The following is a 19,450-nucleotide window of genomic DNA, read 5'->3' as shown; positions in this document are numbered from 1 at the left end:
GTTTTAGTCAGACAGACTGTTCTGTTGACTGACTTGTTGTTTTTAAAGGCTTCTCTAGCAACAGTCAATTGATGTGATCTAGTCTACAGCCTAATGACTAAAGTTCTCCATCGGTTTTCCACATAAAACTCCTAGGGGAAGGAACTGACGCAACCAGAATCGTTCAAGTTCGGTTAAAAGCTCCACACGTTCAATTATTCACTTTATCGTCACGTTTCCATCAAATTGGCGACAGACTTTCATGCGAATATTTTTTAAAATCAGGATGAAACCTATAAAACTTTTCCCATCAGAGATTTGTTTCCATCAAATTAACCTGTTGTGGATACAAGTCAGTACATGATGACGTAGTGGTATAAAAATAACTTCTGCAGTTAAATTCCCATGTAAGTCTACCGAATAAAAAATACAAGTTAAATGGGTTTCCATCGCATTTTCAACTCTACTGGTCCCCCCAAAATTGCGTTATATAGCAAATGTACCCAGACTAGTCTTGGCACATGCGCTCTAGCCAACAGATTGGCTACCTACAGTAGTATGCAAAGCCACGGGCAGTAAGGGTACCCGCTGAAAAATGTGAATAAAAAAAACAAAAAGACATTTAATTAGCAGACCCATATAGCCGTCTGTAACACAGCGGATTTTTTTGTCTCCAAACTACGCGCGCAAACTACTATGAGTACATGATGAGATTATTATGGATAATTTGTCAAATGGCAGCCAAGCATTGATCATCATATAACTAGAATAAGACCCTCGATATTTATTGGAAAGCAGCATCAAGCTCAGCACCATACACTTCCACCACCCTGTGAAGTTCCTCATAACTTATTTAATGTGTAGCCTAATAAACTGGCTGCTTTCCCGAGTCGTAGTGGGAGGACCACATAACATACAGTGGGGAGAACAAGTATTTAAGACACTGCCGATTTTGCAGGTTTTCCTACATACAAAGCATGTAGAGGTCTGTAATTTTTTTTATCATAGGTACACTTCAACTGTGAGAGACGGAATCTAAAACAAAAATCCAGAAAATTGTATGATTTTTAAGTAATTAATTTGCATTTCATTGCATAACATAAGTATTTGATACATTAGAAAAGCAGAACTTAATATTTGGTACAGAAACCTTTGTTTGCAATTACAGAGATCATACGTTTCCTGTAGTTCTTGACCAGGTTTGCACAAACTGCAGCAGGGATTTTGGCCCACTCCTCCAGACCTTCTCATCTCACCTTGTATTCATCCTTCTTCTTCCTCTAAACACGGCGAGTGGAGTTTAGACCAAAAAGCTCTATTTTTGTCTCATCAGACCACATTACCTTCTCCCATTCCTCCTCTGGATTATCCAGATTGTCATTGGCAAACTTCAGATGGGCCTGGACATGTGCTGGCTTGAGCAGGAGGACCTTGCGTGTGCTGCAGGATTTTAATCCATGACGGTGTAGTGTGTTACTAATGGTTTTCTTTGAGACTGTGGTCTCAGCTCTCTTCAGGTCATTGACCAGGTCCTGCCGTGTAGTTCTGGGCTGATCCCTCACCTTCCTCATGATCATTGATGCCTCACAATGTGAGATCTTGCATGGGACCCCAGACAGAGGGTGATTGACCATCATCTTGAACTTCTTCCATTTTCTAATAATTGCACCAACAGTTGTTGCCTTCTCACCAAGCTGCTTGCCTATTGTCCTGTAGCCCATCCCAGCCTTGTGCAGGTCTACAATTTTATCCCTGATGTCCTTACACAGCTCTCTGGTCTTGGCCATTGTGGAGAGGTTAGAGTGTTTGATTGAGTGTGTGGACAGGTGTTTTTTAAACAGGTAACGAGTTCAAACAGGTGCAGTTAATACAAGTAATGAGTGGAGAACAGGAGGGATTCTTAAAGAAAAACTAACAGGTCTGTGAGAGCTGGAATTCTTACTGGTTGGTAGGTGATCAAATACTTAATGTATGTCATGCAATGAAATGTGAATTAATTACTTAATGCTTTGTAAGTAGGGAAACCTGCAAAATCGTCAGTGTATCAAATACTTGTTCTCCCCATTGTATCATCATTTCACTCCATGTTTACTTCAATATGATGGTTATTATATCAATATTTGCGCATAAAGCCATTTTCCACATAATTAATCTTACAGACACAAAATAACAAATTGTGTGTCAGCATTCATATAACTGTACCGAAACTTCCTGTTTCCATCACAGCTGTAGTGATTTATTTTTTATAAGGGATGACTGTGGATGGAAACGTGATTATAGACATTTGTAAATTAGGTGAATGTATTTTCTTTTGTTATTCCCAGAGATCCAAGTAAATAAATGCATTTGTTATGTTTTTATTGTGGATGAAGGATGATATAAAAAGTTTGCAACTTCTGAACTTTTGAAGACCATTGTCATAATGTTGCCAGTATGGTATTCCTTCCTTCAGAAATGCTCCCCCTCAATTAAAATTACATAGGCTATACTGGTAATTTTAAGAGGCAGGCTATGGTGATAAAACACCTTGAACTGTAATTAGGCCAACTGAGTGCTATTATAAGGTTGGCCCAGCAATAGGAGGCTTGAAAGGATTGAAACTAAGGCAGTGGTCATCACAAAATATGTGAAGTTCTGGGAACTATAGCCTTACTAATGCCGCATTCACGTGCTAGTCGGAACTAGGAAACGAGGAAATGTCTTACTTTGTAACTCGTTGTAGAAAGATTATCCAGAGTCCCAAATGGATTGTATCAGAATCAACTAATAGGAAGCTCTGAACAAATAATGCCTGTTCATTTTAACTCGGCGGTTCAGAGTTTCTGATAGGTTCAGAGTTTCCTGTCACGTTCGTCGTATGAAGGAGACCAAGGAGCAGCGCGGTAAGCGTACATTCTCTTTATTAAAAGAATGACCACCGAACAAAATAACAAACGAAACGTGAAGCTATATAATATACTGCTGACAGGTAACTACACATAATCAAGATCCCATACCAGAACGTGAGGAAAAGGCCTGTCTAAATATGATTCTCAATCAGAGACAACGATAAACATCTGTCTCTGATTGGGAACCATATCAGGCCAACATAGACATACAACAACCCTGACATACAAAACCCTAGACATACAAAAACCTAGAGTACCAACCGTAGTCACACCCTGACCTAACCACAATATATAGAAAACAGAGATATCTAAGGTCAGGGTGTGACATTTCCGGTGAACGAGGCATTCATTTGAATCCCGGGAAGCCTTCTACGAGGTTGACGATGACATCAACCTAGCCCTCATAGTTGAGCCCAATTCTATTGGTGCTTTCAAGACAACTCGGAACCTCCAAGTTTAAATTTGCTTATGTTGATTCTGATACTCTGTCAATCAGAGTATCAGAAGCTTCTAAAGCCATGACCATGATCTGCTGGAATTTTCCAAGCTGTTTAAAGGCACAGTCAACTTAGTGTATGTAAACTTCTGACCCACTGGAATTGTGATACAGTGAAATAATCTGTTTGGAAAAATTGTTGGAAAAATTACTTGTGTCATGCACAAAGTAGATGTCCTAACCGACTTGTGAAAATTATAGTTTGTTAACAAGAAATTGGTGGAGTGGTTGAAAAACAAGTTTTAATGACTCCAAACTAAGTGTATGTAAACTTTCGACTTCAACTGTAGATATTCCATTTAAAAAACAGCCGTTTCCAGCTTCAATAGTAATTCACAACATTAACAATGTCTACACTGTATTTCCGATCAATTTGATGTCATTTTTGGCAAAGTGGGTGGGGTTATATCCTTCCTGTTTGGCCCTGTCCGGGGGTGTCCTCGGATGGGGCCACAGTCTCTCCTGACCCCTCCTGTCTCAGCCTCCAGTATTTATGCTGCAGTAGTTTGTGTCGGGGGGCTAGGGTCAGTTTGTTATATTTGGAATACTTCTCCTGTCCTAGTCGGTGTCCTGTGTGAATCTAAGTGTGCGTTCTCTAATTCTCTCCTTCTCTCTTTCTTTCTCTCTCGGAGGACCTGAGCCCTAGGACCATGCCCCAGGACTACCTGACATGATGACTCATTGCTGTCCCCAGTCCACCTGACCGTGCTGCTACTCCAGTTTTAACTGTTCTGCCTTATTATTATTCGACCATGCTGGTCATTTATGAACATTTGAACATCTTGGCCATGTTCTGTTATAATCTCCACCCGGCACATCCAGAAGAGGACTGGCCACCCCACATAGCCTGGTTCCTCTCTAGGTTTCTTTCTAGGCTTTGGCCTTTCTAGGGAGTTTTTCCTAGCCACCGTGCTTCTACACCTGCATTGCTTGCTGTTTGGGGTTTTAGGCTGGGTTTCTGTACAGCACTTTGAGATATCTGCTGATGTACGAAGGGCTATATAAATACATTTGATTTGATTTTGATTTGATGCCTGTGAGTATAACAGAACTTATGTAGCAGGCAAAACTGCGAGGACTAACCGTTCAGATTTTTTTTTTTTTTAGGTCTCTGTCTGTTCAGTGAGTTCTCATTGGGAAACAATGTTTCTTAGGAACGTGTTTTCAGTTCCTACCGCTTCCACTGGATGTCACCAGTCTTTGGAATTTGGTTGAGGTTATTCCTTTGTGCAATGAAGAAGTACGGCCATCAATTTGATCAGGTGCCATTAATAAACAGGTGCCATTAATACAGGTAACGAGTGGAGGACAGAGGAGCCAGAAATTTTGCTTGTATGTAGGTGACCAAATACTTATTTTCGACCATAATTTGCAAATAAATTCATTAAAAATCCTACAATGTGATTTTATTATTATTATTATTATTTTCTGGATTTTTTCTCTCATTTTGTCTGTCATAGTTGAAGTGTACCTAGGATGAAAATTACAGGCCTCATCTTTTTAAGTGGGAGAACTTGCACAATTGGTGGCTAACAATACTTTTTTGCCCCACTGTATGTTCTGCGATTCATCTGATAGCATTGAGGACTTTACCACGACAGTCACAGGCTTCATCAATAAGTGCATAAACAATGTCATCCCCACAGTTACTATAAGAACGTATCCAAACCAAAACCATGGATTACAGGCAATATCGGGACTGGGCTAAAGGCTAGAGTTACAGTTTACATGAAACTGGACATGGACGCATACAAGAAAGCCCGCTACAACCTCTGACGAGACAGATAAATTAAGACGGGGCCACGTTTACTAGCTTGCACTCTGAAGTGGTTTCCATCTGGAATATTAACTATGTTAGGTTAAATCCAGTCCAACCGAGGCACCGGGCCATGCAAAACAAACTTTCCCATTCCCACCTCAGGTTTGTCACTTCTTATTTGGAAAGAAGACTACAGCAAAGATGGTGGATGAATTGTGTCTAAGTCAGGCCATTTACCATTGACAAAAATGGTCACAGTTCCGGTCTGCTTAAGGCATGGCGCTCCCATTTTGGAACCAATGCGATAACAACTGGGTCCGGTCTGCTTAGGTCATTGACTAAATCTGAACCAGAAAAAAAAATTGTGAGTGGCATGTTTCGTTTCCTCTTCCATCTGACTGCAGTTAAGTGAGTTCAATGGCTAATCTGGACTCAGCGGTAGACGTAACAAACTAATTTCGTATGGTTTGTATTAATTTGTGGATGTCCAGTGGCAAACAATTCTCTTTTAAAAGATTTAGGCTACAATAAACTTAATGATTCACCGTATAAAAACTATCGGTTGATAAATATGCAACAGTATGATATTAATGTGCGGAGACTTACTGGCAAAAGGAATGTGCCTTCATGCCTTTCCCGTCCACAAGTTAAAACTGGTTGAATCAATATGTTTCCAAGTCATTTTTTTTTTAAACTCTTTATTAAGTTTTACACACACACACACACACACATACACACAGACAAGACAAAGCAATATAAATAATATACTCAACCAGAAAAAAAAATAGAAAAAAAAGCTTTAAAGATACCATACTTTAGACAAGTTAAACACACCAGGCAGAAGGCTACAGAGTTTAAAGGGAAATCTATAGTACAGGGACAGAGCAAACACCTCACCATTGTTCCTGTAAACAGTCAAGGGATAAGGGTGGAGAAATGCAACCACTCAGAGTGTCATGGCCACAGACCGACCATCCACTGGAAAAGTTTACAATGCTTTAAAATAAAATAGAATGATTATTCATGTAGGCGTGAACAAAATGTAAAAATAACTGGGAAAAACAAGCTCACACTTTAGTCTCTGCCCGGACAAGATGAACAAGGCATCTGCGGATCACAATCAATAAGCACATGGACCTTAATGCCCCCCCATCAAAAACACAAGGAGAAGCTCCTCCAACCCTTAAGTCAGACTTATTTTAGTATTAATTGGAATGCCATCAGAGGATGGACTGTTTAAAGTAAGACCGGAATGGAGCCCAAGCCTCAAATAGTTTGGGGTTCCCACGTGAATTTAATTTTTAAAATTCTAGTTTCAGAGAGCACAACACATCCCTCACCCAATATTTATAAGATGGGGGAGCTGCCATCTTCCAGTTCTGTAGTATTAGCCATCTAGCTAAAAGAGTTGTATAAGCAACAGTGTCCGACTGGATTCTTGATAGGGGGGTACCCATGGGCAGTACTCCAAAAAGGGCTGTAAGGGGAGACGGATCTATAAGTGTCATGTATATCAGAGAAACATTTAAATATTAATTCCCAGAAATAATGAGTTTATGAGCCCCAAAACATATGCAACAGTGTGGCTGGTTCCACTTTACATCTGACAGGTAGGATCAAAATCAAAGAATATTCTTCCAAGTTTGGCCCCCGACCAGTGGATACGATGAACCACCTTGAATTGAATGAGGCTGTGTCTAGTGCTAAAAGAGGACGAGTGCACCCTGTGCAGCACAGATTCCCAGGCGTCTTCCCCAAGTTCCTCCCCCAAATTCTTTTCCCATCGAATCTTTAAAGGCACCAAAGAAGGGTTCTGTAAGTCATGAATGATTGCATATACATCTGAAATTGCACCCCTAGGAAGCTTGCTCAGCTCCAAGATGCTCTCTATAGCTGTATTTGCAGCCCTATTGGGAAATCCAGGGGTGTTAGCTCTGACAAAGTTTCTAGTCTGGAGATAGCGGAAAAAGTGGAATTGGGGGAGATTGAACTTTTCCTGCAGCTGAGAAAAAGAGGCAAATGTATCATCAAAGAATAATTGGGCTAGCGAGGAGAGGCCTAGTGAGTACCAAATGTCAAAAGCCCCATCTTTCAAAGATGGAGGAAATAAAATGTTCTGATTGATTGGGCCTGATAGAGAAAAGCGTCGGAGGCTAAAGGCTAAACGGAACCGATTCCAAATTTTAAGAGACTGCTTTACAATTGGTTTGACACACCTTTTGCCTAGGGACGCTGGGAGAGACGAGCACAGCACAGAGGAAAGTACTGCAGGTTTACACGATTCAGACTCCATCTGGACCCAGTGTTCTAGGGCCAGTAGGATCAGTCTGCAGCCAATACAGAACGGCTCTGAAATTTGCAGCCCAGTAGCATGTCTGAAAATTTGGTAGAGCTAAACCCCCCAATGACCTATGCTTCTGTAAATGTTTTCTACCAATCCGTGGTACCTTGCCATCCCAAATAAAATGCATTAATGTTTGATCCAGTGAAATAAAAAAAAGATTTGAGAATCAAAATGGGTAAACATTGAAATAAATATAAAAATTTGGGCAACACATTCATTTGAATGCCATTAATCCTTCTGATAAGAGAAAGGGGTAGCGAATTCCAAAAAGTAAAAGATTGAAACAGTCTGCTAGAGCAACAAAGTTTTCCTGAAACAAATTTGAATATTTCCTTGTCACTTTTACTCCCAAGTAAGTGAATTGATCCCAGACAATCCTTAACTGAGAACTTGTAAACGAGCACTTTAAAGCAGCCTTGTTTACCGGAAAAAGCTCACTCTTGCCTAGATTCAGCTTAAACCCTGAGATTGATCCAAACTTTTTAAGAACAGATAGGGCACGTGGCAATGAGGTATCGGGGTTGGAGATAAACAAAAGGAGGTCGTCAGCATATAGCGAGACTTTCTGCTCCCAGCCCGCCCTGATTATGCCTTGAATGGCATCATTAGAGCGTAGTGCAATGGCGAGAGGTTCGATTGGCAAAGCAAACAACAAGGGGGAGAGTGGGCAACCCTGTCTCGATCCACAGTGCAAGGGAAAATAGTCAGAGGACAAGTTATTAGTCCGTACCGAAGCCATGGGGGAAAAAAGTCATCTTTATCCACGCAATGAATTTGGGGCCAAAGCCAAATCTATAAAGGGCAGCTGTTAGGTAATCCCACTCAACGCGGTCAAACGCTTTTTCGGCATCAAGTGAGACCACCTCCGGGTGTTTCCACGTCATTTAAGAACATTTTTCTACACACATTTGAACTTAAATCCAATGACATGGTGAAAAGTTGATTTCACCTTGAGTTCACGTAAATAAAAACTAGACAAACGAACATCTGTGCCCAGTGGGAGGCTAACACAAAAATGACCATAGAATAAAGTGTGTGGATGCATGGATTGTGAGCAGCACGAACATGTTTAGAGGGATGAATATGAATGACTTAGGCAGGCCTAGGTGTGGGTGTATGTGCTTTTACACAGCATTTTCCACTAGGAGGTAGTCAAAGACAGGAAATCTACTCAGGAACTACAGATTGTAGACTATCTGCTCTACTTTGTGACAAGAGCCATATGGGCCCTGGTTAAAAGTGGTGCACTATAGGGCATAGCATGCCATTTGGGGCACAGACCTGGTCTCCAACAATTTATGAACTACTCATTTACTCTGCCACACAGCAGGAGTATGTGGACTTATGTCCAGGCTATGTACAAAATAGGGCTTAAATTAGCTCTAAATTTCCTGATACCAACACAGCATCACCAGTGGGAATGAAGCAGTCTGAAAACAGATCTAACCCACTGACCCGAAACGGCACCCTTTTGGGTATTTGGCTGTCTCGGCCCCAGAATACTCACAGGAATGTTACCCCCAAATAAAGATCAGAGGGCCTATCAAAGGACTGAGCTCTTGATCCAGCTTTCTTGTGATTGGTGCGAAGGGACAAGGGTTAGAGTGAGGAAGTTAACTTCTTTCAAGCTCACGTTTCTATGTTTGTTAGCATCCTAGTAGAGACCATGGTTGTGCTTATTTCCCCCACCTTATTACTAAGCTGCATCTTGCACTTACTGTATAGGGAATTCCTGGTGACCATTACCTACCAAATGCACCAAACTCAATAGGGTAGAATGACAACTCTACCCAGCTGTATTTAGCACACTCATGCAGTTGTCTGGGGTTGTAGAGAGCAGGGTTTGGAAAGTTGCCTTATTGTGCGTTAGCAGGACCTGACATTACGCTGTCACTTTTTGATAATGCTCTGTCACTTCCTCCACTGTAGCGGGCCAGGAGATAGGCAGAGGAAACAGATGTTGACTTGATAATTACCAAGAGGACCATTGTGTAGAGCTCTGAGGTTTCATGATAGTGTTTAAGTCCAAGTTTGAACTTTATAGTAGATAAATATATACAGCATACTAGCAGTTTTGAATTGGAATTTACCCCAATTCTTGAATGCACTCATAGAAGTGGAGAATTGTTTAATTCGAGTTATAGAATAGAAATTAGAATTGAAAAACATTTAAATATTTGGAATTCCATATTTTTACATTTCCCGATGAAATGGGTGCACTTAGTATCAAATATTGACTGCAGGATTTGTTTTAAATCATTTCAACTTTTCTAAATCTCCAGTGTCTAAATCTCTGAACACTGACATGATCAGCCTGAAAGCCTGGGGGAATTGAATTTGAGGAATTGTCAGTGATAATATTGACTTGGGAAATTAATGATTGGAATTTACCTAACATAGGAAATGAGACTGACCTGGAATTTGAATTAAACAGAATTTACAGGGAGAAGGAATTAAACACTAAGAGTACTTTGTCCATTAAACTCAAAGAAAGAAAAGTATAATTCAAGACACCTCAGAATAAATTGCATTTTCCTCAAAGCTTTATTGACTTACAGTAGCGTTGACAGTTGTGTTGGTCTTGTTTGTGTACATGAAACAGTGCTTCAATCCTTCCCACGATTTTGGTAAATTAGAATAGAAAAAAACAGCCATTGCTCAAAGTGTTGCTATGGTCTAAGCCTAACAGCGCATGTGTAAACTAGACTCAGTGTGGTTGCATCACAAATGACACCATATTCCCTTAGTGCACTGCTTTTCACTAGAGCCCTATAAAAAGGTAGAGCACTATAACAGAAAAAATAAGTGTCATTTGAGAATTGCCCAGTGTCTGTGGTCAAACAGAAACATTCAGTAAAGCTGGTTTCATCACCTCTAAACAGTGTCTATCCTACCTAGCAACAACCCTACCAGATCAGCAAGTACCCTAACATGTCATAAAGGCACTTTTAAAGCTGTTTTTGTTTAGTTTTACTCACAAACAGAAATATCCCATTTTGCTTTCTCCTCATCCCCAGACAGTGTATTTTCCCCCCAGTATGCTGCTGCTAACTATTTTCTCTTCTCAATAGAGACATGCTATGTGATGTTCACTCCAAGTCATCATGGTTCTGGGTGGACTCATTGATCACCTGATGAGGAGAGGGAGGTTATAGTGAGTATGGAACACTTTACTTGCAGATTACAGGTATAACGCATTATAACTTGTCATAAGAATGCATGTGCCTTTATGATGTCTTCGTATCAGGCCTGTGTCTAACATGAAAGTCGAACAGACAGACTATCAACTCAGCCTTCACTGATGTTATGCATTCTTAATTCTATAGACTTAAATGGAGTCTAGTACTTACATGACCATCTCTAGTTTCAATGGTCTTGATCACAACCTTCTTTGACAGGTTGTCAATCATTGGTCTTGCCTCCAGCATGGATTCTGCAATAAGACAAAATATTGAATAGTGCAACTTGGATAAAATGATATTGAAATGTTCCACTCAGGCCTCCCGGGTGGCGCAGTGGTTAAGGGCGCCATCAGAGACACTGGGTTCGCGCCCAGGCTCGGTCGTAACCGAGAGGTCCGTGGGGCGATGCACAATTGGCCCAGCGTCGCCCCGGGTTAGGGAGGGGTTGGCCGGTAGGGATGTCCTTGTCTCATCGCGCACCAGCGACCCCTGTGGCGGGCCGGGCGCAGTGCGCGCTAACCAAGGTTGCCAGGTGCAGTGTTTCCTCCGACACATTGGTGCGGCTGGCTTCCGGGTCGGATGCGCGCTGTGTTAAGCAGTGCGGCTTGGTTGGGTTGTGTATCAAAGGACGCGTGACTTTCAACCTTCGTCTCTCCCGAGCCCATACGGGAGTTGTAGCGTTGAGACAAGATAGTAGCTACTAAAAACGATTGGATACCACAATATTGGGAGAAAACCGGCTAAAAATTCAAAAAATAAAATTTAAAGAAATGTTCGACTCAATACAACACTTTCTAGTCAAATCTGTAACTTAATTTAATTATTGCATTCAACCTTTATATCACCATAAAAGCGGTTCCATTCCATTACATCATTTCTTTGAGAAGGACTTTCAGAATCACAGAATCCATAATTGAAAGGCTCAACTGCATCACTCTGAGGTTATATGAGGATAGTGCTGCTGGTTACCTGGTGAAGTTGTCAAGCTAGTGTTAAGTAAAATCCTCACGAGTAACATTCCCACAGGAGGTAGTGCTCTGTTCTAAAGGAACCTACCTCTCAGGTTAAATGATGAGAAGTTGGGCATGGGAGTGGTGATTCTAGGAGGGATGAAGAGAGAGGGGGTAGATAGAGAAAGAAAAGCGCATTAGACACAGCTTGAAGTCTGAAGTTGAGAAACTGGCATGCAAACCACTGAAACACTAATCTTCCTTACAGTCCCGTTTAATACGCTTATCTACTGTCCAGAGGAGAACACAAGATAAAACCTGTTTGTTTCAGTCTTGACTCATCTGTCTCTTGTATAAGCCACCATACACACGTATTGTGGACAAACACCAACAGGCAAATATATTTCCCTATATACATACACACCTCCCCCTTTCCTCCCTCATTCTCTGCCCTCTACTTTCTCTGCTTATGTCACCTGCTCCCCTCTCCCTCCAGCAGCTTGGTAGGCATCTGTCCATCATGACCTCACCTGCTCTCTTCTCCCTCCAGCAGCTTCCTGTAGGTGGCGATCTCTATGTCCAGGGCCATCTTGACGTTGAGAAGGTCCTGGTACTCTCTGAGGTGACGGGCCATCTCATCCTTCATGTTCCTGATGTCGTCTTCCAGGCGAGAGATGGTGTCCTGGAAGTTATTAGCCTCGCAGCCAAAGCTCTCCTCCAGCTCCCTCATCTGACGCTCCATGGACTCATTCTACACAGGTTGATAAGAGATGACTGATCGTCTCAGGTCATTGTCTGATGCTACACATTTCAAAATTCTCTGCAAGGACACTTCCAGAAATTCCGTTAACATTGTATTGCATCTGGGTTGTTAAAGTCAAGTCTTGGGAGAACACCAGAATGCACTCAGTCAGCAGAGGTGGTTTTGCTAGTCTATTTTTTGCATTCAACCACTCATTTCATTAGAGTTGCATTTCATCAGGAGATTCTGCCAGTACTCCTCACTCTAGTAGTACACAACATTTCCTCTGGAGTGAGACGCTCGTGAGTCTAGCAAACCCGACGAGGCCCTCTGCTCCACTAGGAGCTGAAAGGAATAAGGCCAAGTCAGTCAATAGAGGAAGTGAACTGGGAAAGTACTTACAGTTCCTTTGAGAGAATCCACCTCACAGGTTAGGGCCTGTACCTGACGCCTGTACTCGTTAGCCTCCTGCTTGGCCTGGCGGATGGCATCGGTGTTACGGTTTGCAGCCTCCGACAGGTCAGCAAACTGAGGGGGATGGGGAGAGATAAAGATAGATGGGCGTGGGAAAGAGAGCGGGCAGAGAGGCCTTGTTAGTCATCATTGGAGATGAAGGCTTTTTAATTAGCCTTAATTGATGTGTGGGAGTCTCAGAGGCAAGGGGATATAGACAGAAGGTGACCGTGAGCAAGAGGGACTTGTGTGAGAAAACTCTGCTCTACTCCTGAACCCTGAGATTAAAAGCTGAACGCTCAGCCTCTTTCTCACCCTGGCTGTAAGCCCAGACGTTTAGCCTTAGCGCAACACAGGCAATTTGTCTCTCGCTCTCTGAAAACACTTCTACAGCATTAGAGAAATCACTTTGTATCCAATACACATTGTACTCAAATGTTTCCATTTAGTTTTCCATGGAGAAGATCAATATGCTTTAGAGCAATGCATCCTGCGGTCACTCAAAGACCATAGTCATTGACTCAGTGAGTGGTCAGCTGTCCACTCAATCCACTGAGCCCTACAGCACCATCTGGCCTGTTAGGAGACTGAAAAGCTAATCCTACAAGGAATAACCCTGCTAGACATTTCTACTCAGTCATCCCTAGAGCGATCACTGCTGCACCTGCACACCAGAACTGCTACTGTGCTTTGTCATGGTAGGACAGCTTTGGATTCATAAAACAGTTAACTAAGTAGCATTTGCAATCAATCTTCAAAGATTTAAAACCCTGATGTTGTTCAGCTCCATAGCAAGACACTAGCCTACTACGTCCTCTCAAAGTATAAACTTTCATTGCGATTAGTGACAGACGGGGCCAAAGAGACACGAAGCCAATGTGAGGGATTGAACGACAGGTGGAGGACAGACAGTGTGAGGGGGCCCTTGATGCATCCCAAATAGCACACCCATTCAGTGCACGACTTTTGACCAAAGCCATTTGGGACACAGCCATAGTGTGAGTGAGGGGTTACTGACCTTGGACTTGTACCAGTCTTCAGAGTCCTGGAGGTTCCTGCTGGCCAGGGTCTCGTACTGCACACGCACGTCCCTCAGGGCAGCCGTCAGATCAGGCTTGGCCACATCCATATCAATCTGGACATGCTGATCCTGGATCTGTGCCTGCAGCTCAGCAACCTCCTACAGAGTGGATAAAGGAGAGGGACGGTTACAATACTGACTCTTAGATCAGAAGGTTACCTCAATGGCTAACGTCCAATAATGTAGCGTGGTCACAGGTGTGTTTGTTAGAGTATACTCAATGTAGATGGGTTGTTGAGTAACTTGAGATGTATATTCAGGGGGGGGGGTTCCTCCTTGATCTAAGTCTTTGCTCCACCTGCCATGCATTTATCCTCTAGACAGTAAATCCCAGACTTCCGATCCGCTGAGAGTGTGTAATCACCATGGCAATGACCCTGCTGGCCAGGCAAATACCATGATCCTCTTAGGCCTTGGTGACGGCGGAGGCGGCAGGACACAGACTGTCCGAACTTGGCACAGGTGGGGGTGTAAGGATAGATGGACAGATTGTTAAGGGACAACACCATGGTCATCTGTGATGTCTGTCTGGACAGGTGAGGTGTCAGGTGAGACACTTGGTCATTCAGCTTCCTAATAAACACAATCCATTGGGACAGGTGTGGGTGTCAGGTAAGGTTGGAGATGTTAACCACTGTCAGTCTCACCTCATCATGCAGCTTCCTGAGGAAGATTATTTCCTCCTGAAGAGACTCCACCTTCCTCTCCAGGTCCAGACGAGCAAGGGAGGCATTGTCCACATCCTACACAGTAAAAATGTAGTACAAAGTTTTACATCACATTCAGATCCCGTACAGTGGCATTGCAGAAAATAGTGGTCCACATGGCGTAAATGGGCCACTGTAACGCAATTGGTGGAGCATGGCACTTACGATGCCTGGATAGTGGGTTCAAACCTGGGCCCACCTGTACATCAAATGTTTGGATAATAGTCTAAATGGCATAGAAAGAGTTTCTTGCCAAAAATCTACACATTTTCACAAATGTTGGCAAATTAACCTTTGTTCTTTAAATAATTAGATGGTGAAAAAAAAACATCTAATCATGGGATGGGGTTGTTCAATGACATGTATTTGTTTGAAATCAGTTGAGGGTGTCATGTCATCAAGATGCTATATCCACCTCTCTCAAAGACAAGTTCAATCAACTGTAACAAATAACTCATTTCCAATAAAGAAATGTACAAATTACACACGTGAAAATTTGTTATAATTCAATAACATCATGAGTCATTTAGCAGGTGGTCTTATCCAAAAGGATTTACTTTACACTAAGTGCATTCAGCTTAACATCGATCACTAGGTGTGACAACCAGAGTCAAAAATACAGGACACAAAACATTCCATGTCAGGTAGACAATGGCTATATAGCATTTTGCCTGAAACAATGCACCTAAAATCCTTTTTTTTGTTTGCACTCGCATGAAGCAATCATTTCTGATGAAAAAACACAAATGTGAATGAAGTGTGTATATAGCATTTTGGAAATAAACTAATATATTATAGAATATACCTTTAATCAATCTTCCAAATCCAGAGACATGGTCTCCTTACCATGTCTCAGGTAACTTCTGTATAATGCATTGTATTACACACACATTTTTCACATCTTGAAGGCCTGTCAGTGCTGATCATCTTGAGCCAAACTCACAGCTTCCTGTATACCATGGCATTAAATCACACAGAAGCAGTGGTTTCCTGTATTTAAAAACCCTAATGAAGAATAAGCGAACAAGCAGCATAGTTAATGGGGGAAAATAATCAGTCAGGAATCGGATAAAAAATATAAAAAATAAAAGCCTCATGTCAATAAAGCTACATTTAAAAGTATTCCCAGCATAAGTGCGTTACTGCTGGACACGCATACAGATTGCTGGCTTCTGGTCTCGGCTCTGTCACCCTCTGGCCCGGATGTGGAGAGCCCTTGTTGCCAGCGCCAGATGTACTTCAACAAACAGTCAGTTTGTCTGCTGCCTGCCTGCCGGCCAACCAGTGTGCAGAGGTAAGTCAGTACCGCTCACCCACCCCCCACCCCTCATCCCCACCACTGGCACCGCCCACCCAGACAACAGCTTGCTTTGTCATTTAACCCACAACCCCCCTCTCCATCACCTCATCAACAGAATAGAAACAATGCCATTGGAGAATCAGCTTTCCTGCCATAATTTCCGACTGGGACAAAGCTGTCCATTGAGCTCTGTGTTTAAAACGCAGACAGTGACACGGTGGCTGGCCCGGACCAGACCGGGCCTGGATGAGGAGAGCTGCTGTGGACCGTCCTCTGTTCGGTTCTGACAGACGTGTCAACAGCTGGGTTCTTGTAACATTATATTTGACAACCTCACCTCACTAAGTGTTCCCACTGGCAATTCCCCAAGGGGAGAACAAAGGGACTTAAAAAAGCAATGAGGCTAGAAAGTGGCATCTTGACAAGGATGAGGTATATACATAATTCTAAGAATAGGGATTAGGTTCCGTATATGTTATCGGGGCACTCCACTCGAGTTCATGTTCGCCAAAACAAAGTTGTACTGCTCATTTGAATGGGAAGCCCACTGAGGTGTAAGAGAGGATCGATAACCACCAAGGTCCTCAGTAACACAGCTGCTCCTCACTGCAAAGCAACCAAATTAATGAAAACCAATGGAGATTGGATCTAAATCCCCAAAATACCTTCTAAAATGTCACTGCACACACTTCCCTCCATGAGTGGACAGCAAAAACGTTTTTATTTTACCAGGGCGTGCCACTGAGACCAATGTCTCGTTTGCAAGGGAGCCCTGCATCTTACAAATCCATACACCCGTGTCAAAATGACTTGTAAAATGGAGTTGGTTGCAACACACCCAACATGGCTGGCTGTTCCGAGAGATTGTCACTGGAGGTGAAACATCTCTACATGGGACCTATGCTACCACGCAAAGCAACATCAACAGGTATGAAGTTTATCGTCACATTTCAAAAGACATGCTTTAGTAGGAAAAAACGATCACAAGTACTCAGTATGAAATGAACAGGACTATGTAGTTTACTGTTGAAAATAAAGAGATGGTGTCACACATGTGTAAAAAACATAATGTTTGTGGTTTTTACACATTTTTTAGATGAATGAAACGAATGAAGGAATGCTGTGAATGGGACTTTCTACCATACCTGTCTGAAGCTCTGCAGGTTGTGCTCTGCTTCCTCTTTCTGGATCATCTCATCTTGGAGCCTGAGAATAGCATTGGAGTGTATTATATAATGCATTTCAATTGCCACACCCACATTTGGCGAGGAAGTCCTGGAGTATGGGAGGCCGTGGTGCTACTCTTGAGTTCGACTGTAATATCTAGAGTCTTTTATCGGAGGTTACTTTCATCAATAACTTACTCTTTGCAGTCGGCTACAACGTTATATGCCTTCTTTGCCATATGTGATTATGTGAAGTACAAGAAAGGAAAATCGTTCCCCTTTCTTTAAAAACAGCTAATAGTCTAATAGAAAGTTGCAATTGGAAGAATGAGTTCATTTAAGTATTTCGTGATTGCATAATATGTTCAGTGCAAAACTGCATCCAGGCCTTGAACAAAACAGCTAAAGCTATGTATGACAGTGAGGAGCGCTTAAAAGCCCGTAATCTGCGTGTAGTTCTGGGGCTGTGGGCTAATGGCTTTACAAATAACTAAAGAATGCATGGGCCGTTGCCAAGAGAAACATTTGGCGGAATTAATGCATGTATTCCAACAAATGTCTGGAGGAACAAACTGAAAAGGGACGTGTAGTGCATTAATAGCTCATATAGTGCTTCAGAGATGGGGGGGAGGGGAGGGGGGCATTCAGAAAATTAAATAGTCGTTGCCTACTTCTCTCTGAGCCTCTCGATGTCCTCTCCCATGTTGTCCCGGTCCACTTCGACATGGGCTTTCTCATTGGTGAGCTGGTCCACCTGCCTCCGCAGATCCCTCATCTCATCTTCGTACAGATCCCCGATACGGGACGCGCCTTTGCCCTTTAGCTGCTCCAGCTCCGCTAACAGGATCTTGTTTTGCTGCTCCAGAAAGCGCACTTTGTCGATGTAGCTGGCGAACCTGTCATTGAGGTGCTGCATCTCCGCCTTCTCGTTGGTCCGGTTGGCTTTGAACTCCGAGTTGATGGCATCGGACAGGGCGAAGTCCACGGTATCCGACGAGAGCCGGGGCATCGGGGCGCTGCTGCGAAGTCGGACATTCTTGGAGGCGTAAATGCTCGGCGGAGCGGAGGAGACGCTGTAGGACATCCGAGAGGAGCGCACCGGGCTCGAGTACTGGCGGCTAGACAAGGTGGACCGAGCCATCCCGACACTGGGCCGTCCTTCGCCGCCGAACATCCTCTTGTAAGAGGATGAAGAGGTGGTTTGCCTGTTGGTTGTCCGGTTCATATTGTAATCCTTTGGTCCCTAAGGTTTCTTCTTTCTTCAAAAAGCGGTGTAAATGCCTTCTCTCAAATTGGACTTCCACTTCAGTGTGTGATGAAACCTCTGAACAGTACTACCCCAGCGAGAACTCTGCAGTTGACCAATGTCGGATTTTATAGTCCACTCCTTTATGCAAATCACATGTGGGTGTGATTGACGAAGGCTGGAGCCTACCAGTGAAAACACTGGTATGCGCGCTCATGGCATTAGGCCATTCTTCTATTGTCCGGTAGAGCCTTTTGTTCGGAGGTTGTTTTTTCCCAGTTGCCATTTGGCAAAAGCCAGGACACATCCACAGAGACACAAAAAGTGTTTACTGATGGACCTTACTGTTTTAAATATAGCCTATAGGAGACTTCGCATGTAAGGGTGTGCCGTCGTTACATCCTTTTAAGCATCCTTTTATGGATATTGTCACCTTCTGGTACAACATTTCTTTTAACTTGTTCATTACAGGGCCCATAATAAAAATTACATTTGCATGAGATTGCCAAGAATACAGAATTATGCAGCATAAATAAATAATTTACGGAACTATGTGATTTGGCTTTTCTTCTACATTTGATATGTATCATTAGGCTACCCACCAACATGTATCCAACATGAGAGTCAAAGTTGATAAAGAACTGAATGGCACTCATTATTCAGATCAAAGTTGACTCCCCCTTCCCCCACCCCATTTTATATGTGTTGCTATGGGAATGTGCATATTTACCTCACAGACTTGACCCTTCCCTCTGGAGGGTTTTATAAGTGCACACACACTATAGCCTGCATCTCATCTTAATTTCTTTGTGTTGGGGGAAAAGGTTTAGGTTTCGTGTTGCAACATTCCCTCTTGACATGAAAACTATTCAAGCTGACTGTTTCCTTATATAGCATGTGTCTATTTTAGCAAGGTAGAAAAGTATTTCAGGCAGGTTTTAGGATATAATGTAGACTTAATTATAATAAAATACAATAGAACAGAATATAATAGAAAATCACACCTTTTTAACTAATGACATTACAGTGTATTACATATTTATAAACCGCCTAATAAGTCGCCTAATATAATTAACAGCCTAACTATCTACACAGTCTTTACAGATAATGTCTATGCAAATTCCATAGTTCGCAATTAAGTGCGCCTCCGGAACCTT

The 19,450-nt window shown here is 42.6% G+C and overlaps 1 protein-coding gene across 1 annotated transcript; it reads right to left on the bottom strand.

Annotated features, from left to right (window-relative positions):
- Nucleotides 1–9,991: 9,991 nt before the first annotated feature.
- On the bottom strand, nucleotides 9,992–18,410 carry vim (vimentin). The gene is made up of 9 exons (XM_046292452.1): nucleotides 17,719–18,410; nucleotides 17,027–17,087; nucleotides 14,522–14,617; nucleotides 13,812–13,973; nucleotides 12,743–12,868; nucleotides 12,129–12,349; nucleotides 11,705–11,748; nucleotides 10,817–10,899; nucleotides 9,992–10,597 (listed from the first exon to the last, which is right to left on the bottom strand). Exons 1-9 carry the CDS (start codon nucleotides 18,270–18,272, stop codon nucleotides 10,556–10,558), a joined length of 1,389 nt encoding a protein of 462 aa, XP_046148408.1. The 5' UTR covers nucleotides 18,273–18,410; the 3' UTR covers nucleotides 9,992–10,555.
- Between the last annotated feature and the right edge of the window lie 1,040 nt (nucleotides 18,411–19,450).

Source organism: Oncorhynchus gorbuscha, linkage group LG12 (genome assembly GCF_021184085.1).
Source record: "Oncorhynchus gorbuscha isolate QuinsamMale2020 ecotype Even-year linkage group LG12, OgorEven_v1.0, whole genome shotgun sequence".
Taxonomy (NCBI): domain Eukaryota; kingdom Metazoa; phylum Chordata; class Actinopteri; order Salmoniformes; family Salmonidae; genus Oncorhynchus; species Oncorhynchus gorbuscha.
Note: the sequence above shows the minus strand (reverse complement) of the source record. Positions and strands in the feature narration are given on the sequence as shown.

Coding starts and splice junctions, on each gene's coding strand:
- vim (XM_046292452.1), bottom strand. CDS start 18,272: ATGAACCGGACAACCAACAGGCAAACCACCTCTTCATCCTCTTACAAG. Junction 11,749..12,128: donor CTGGAGGGAGAAGAGAGCAG/GTGAGGTCATGA, acceptor CATCCCTCCTAG/AATCACCACTCCCATGCCCA. Junction 10,598..10,816: donor TTGAAACTAGAGATGGTCAT/GTAAGTACTAGA, acceptor TCTCCTCATCAG/GTGATCAATGAGTCCACCCA.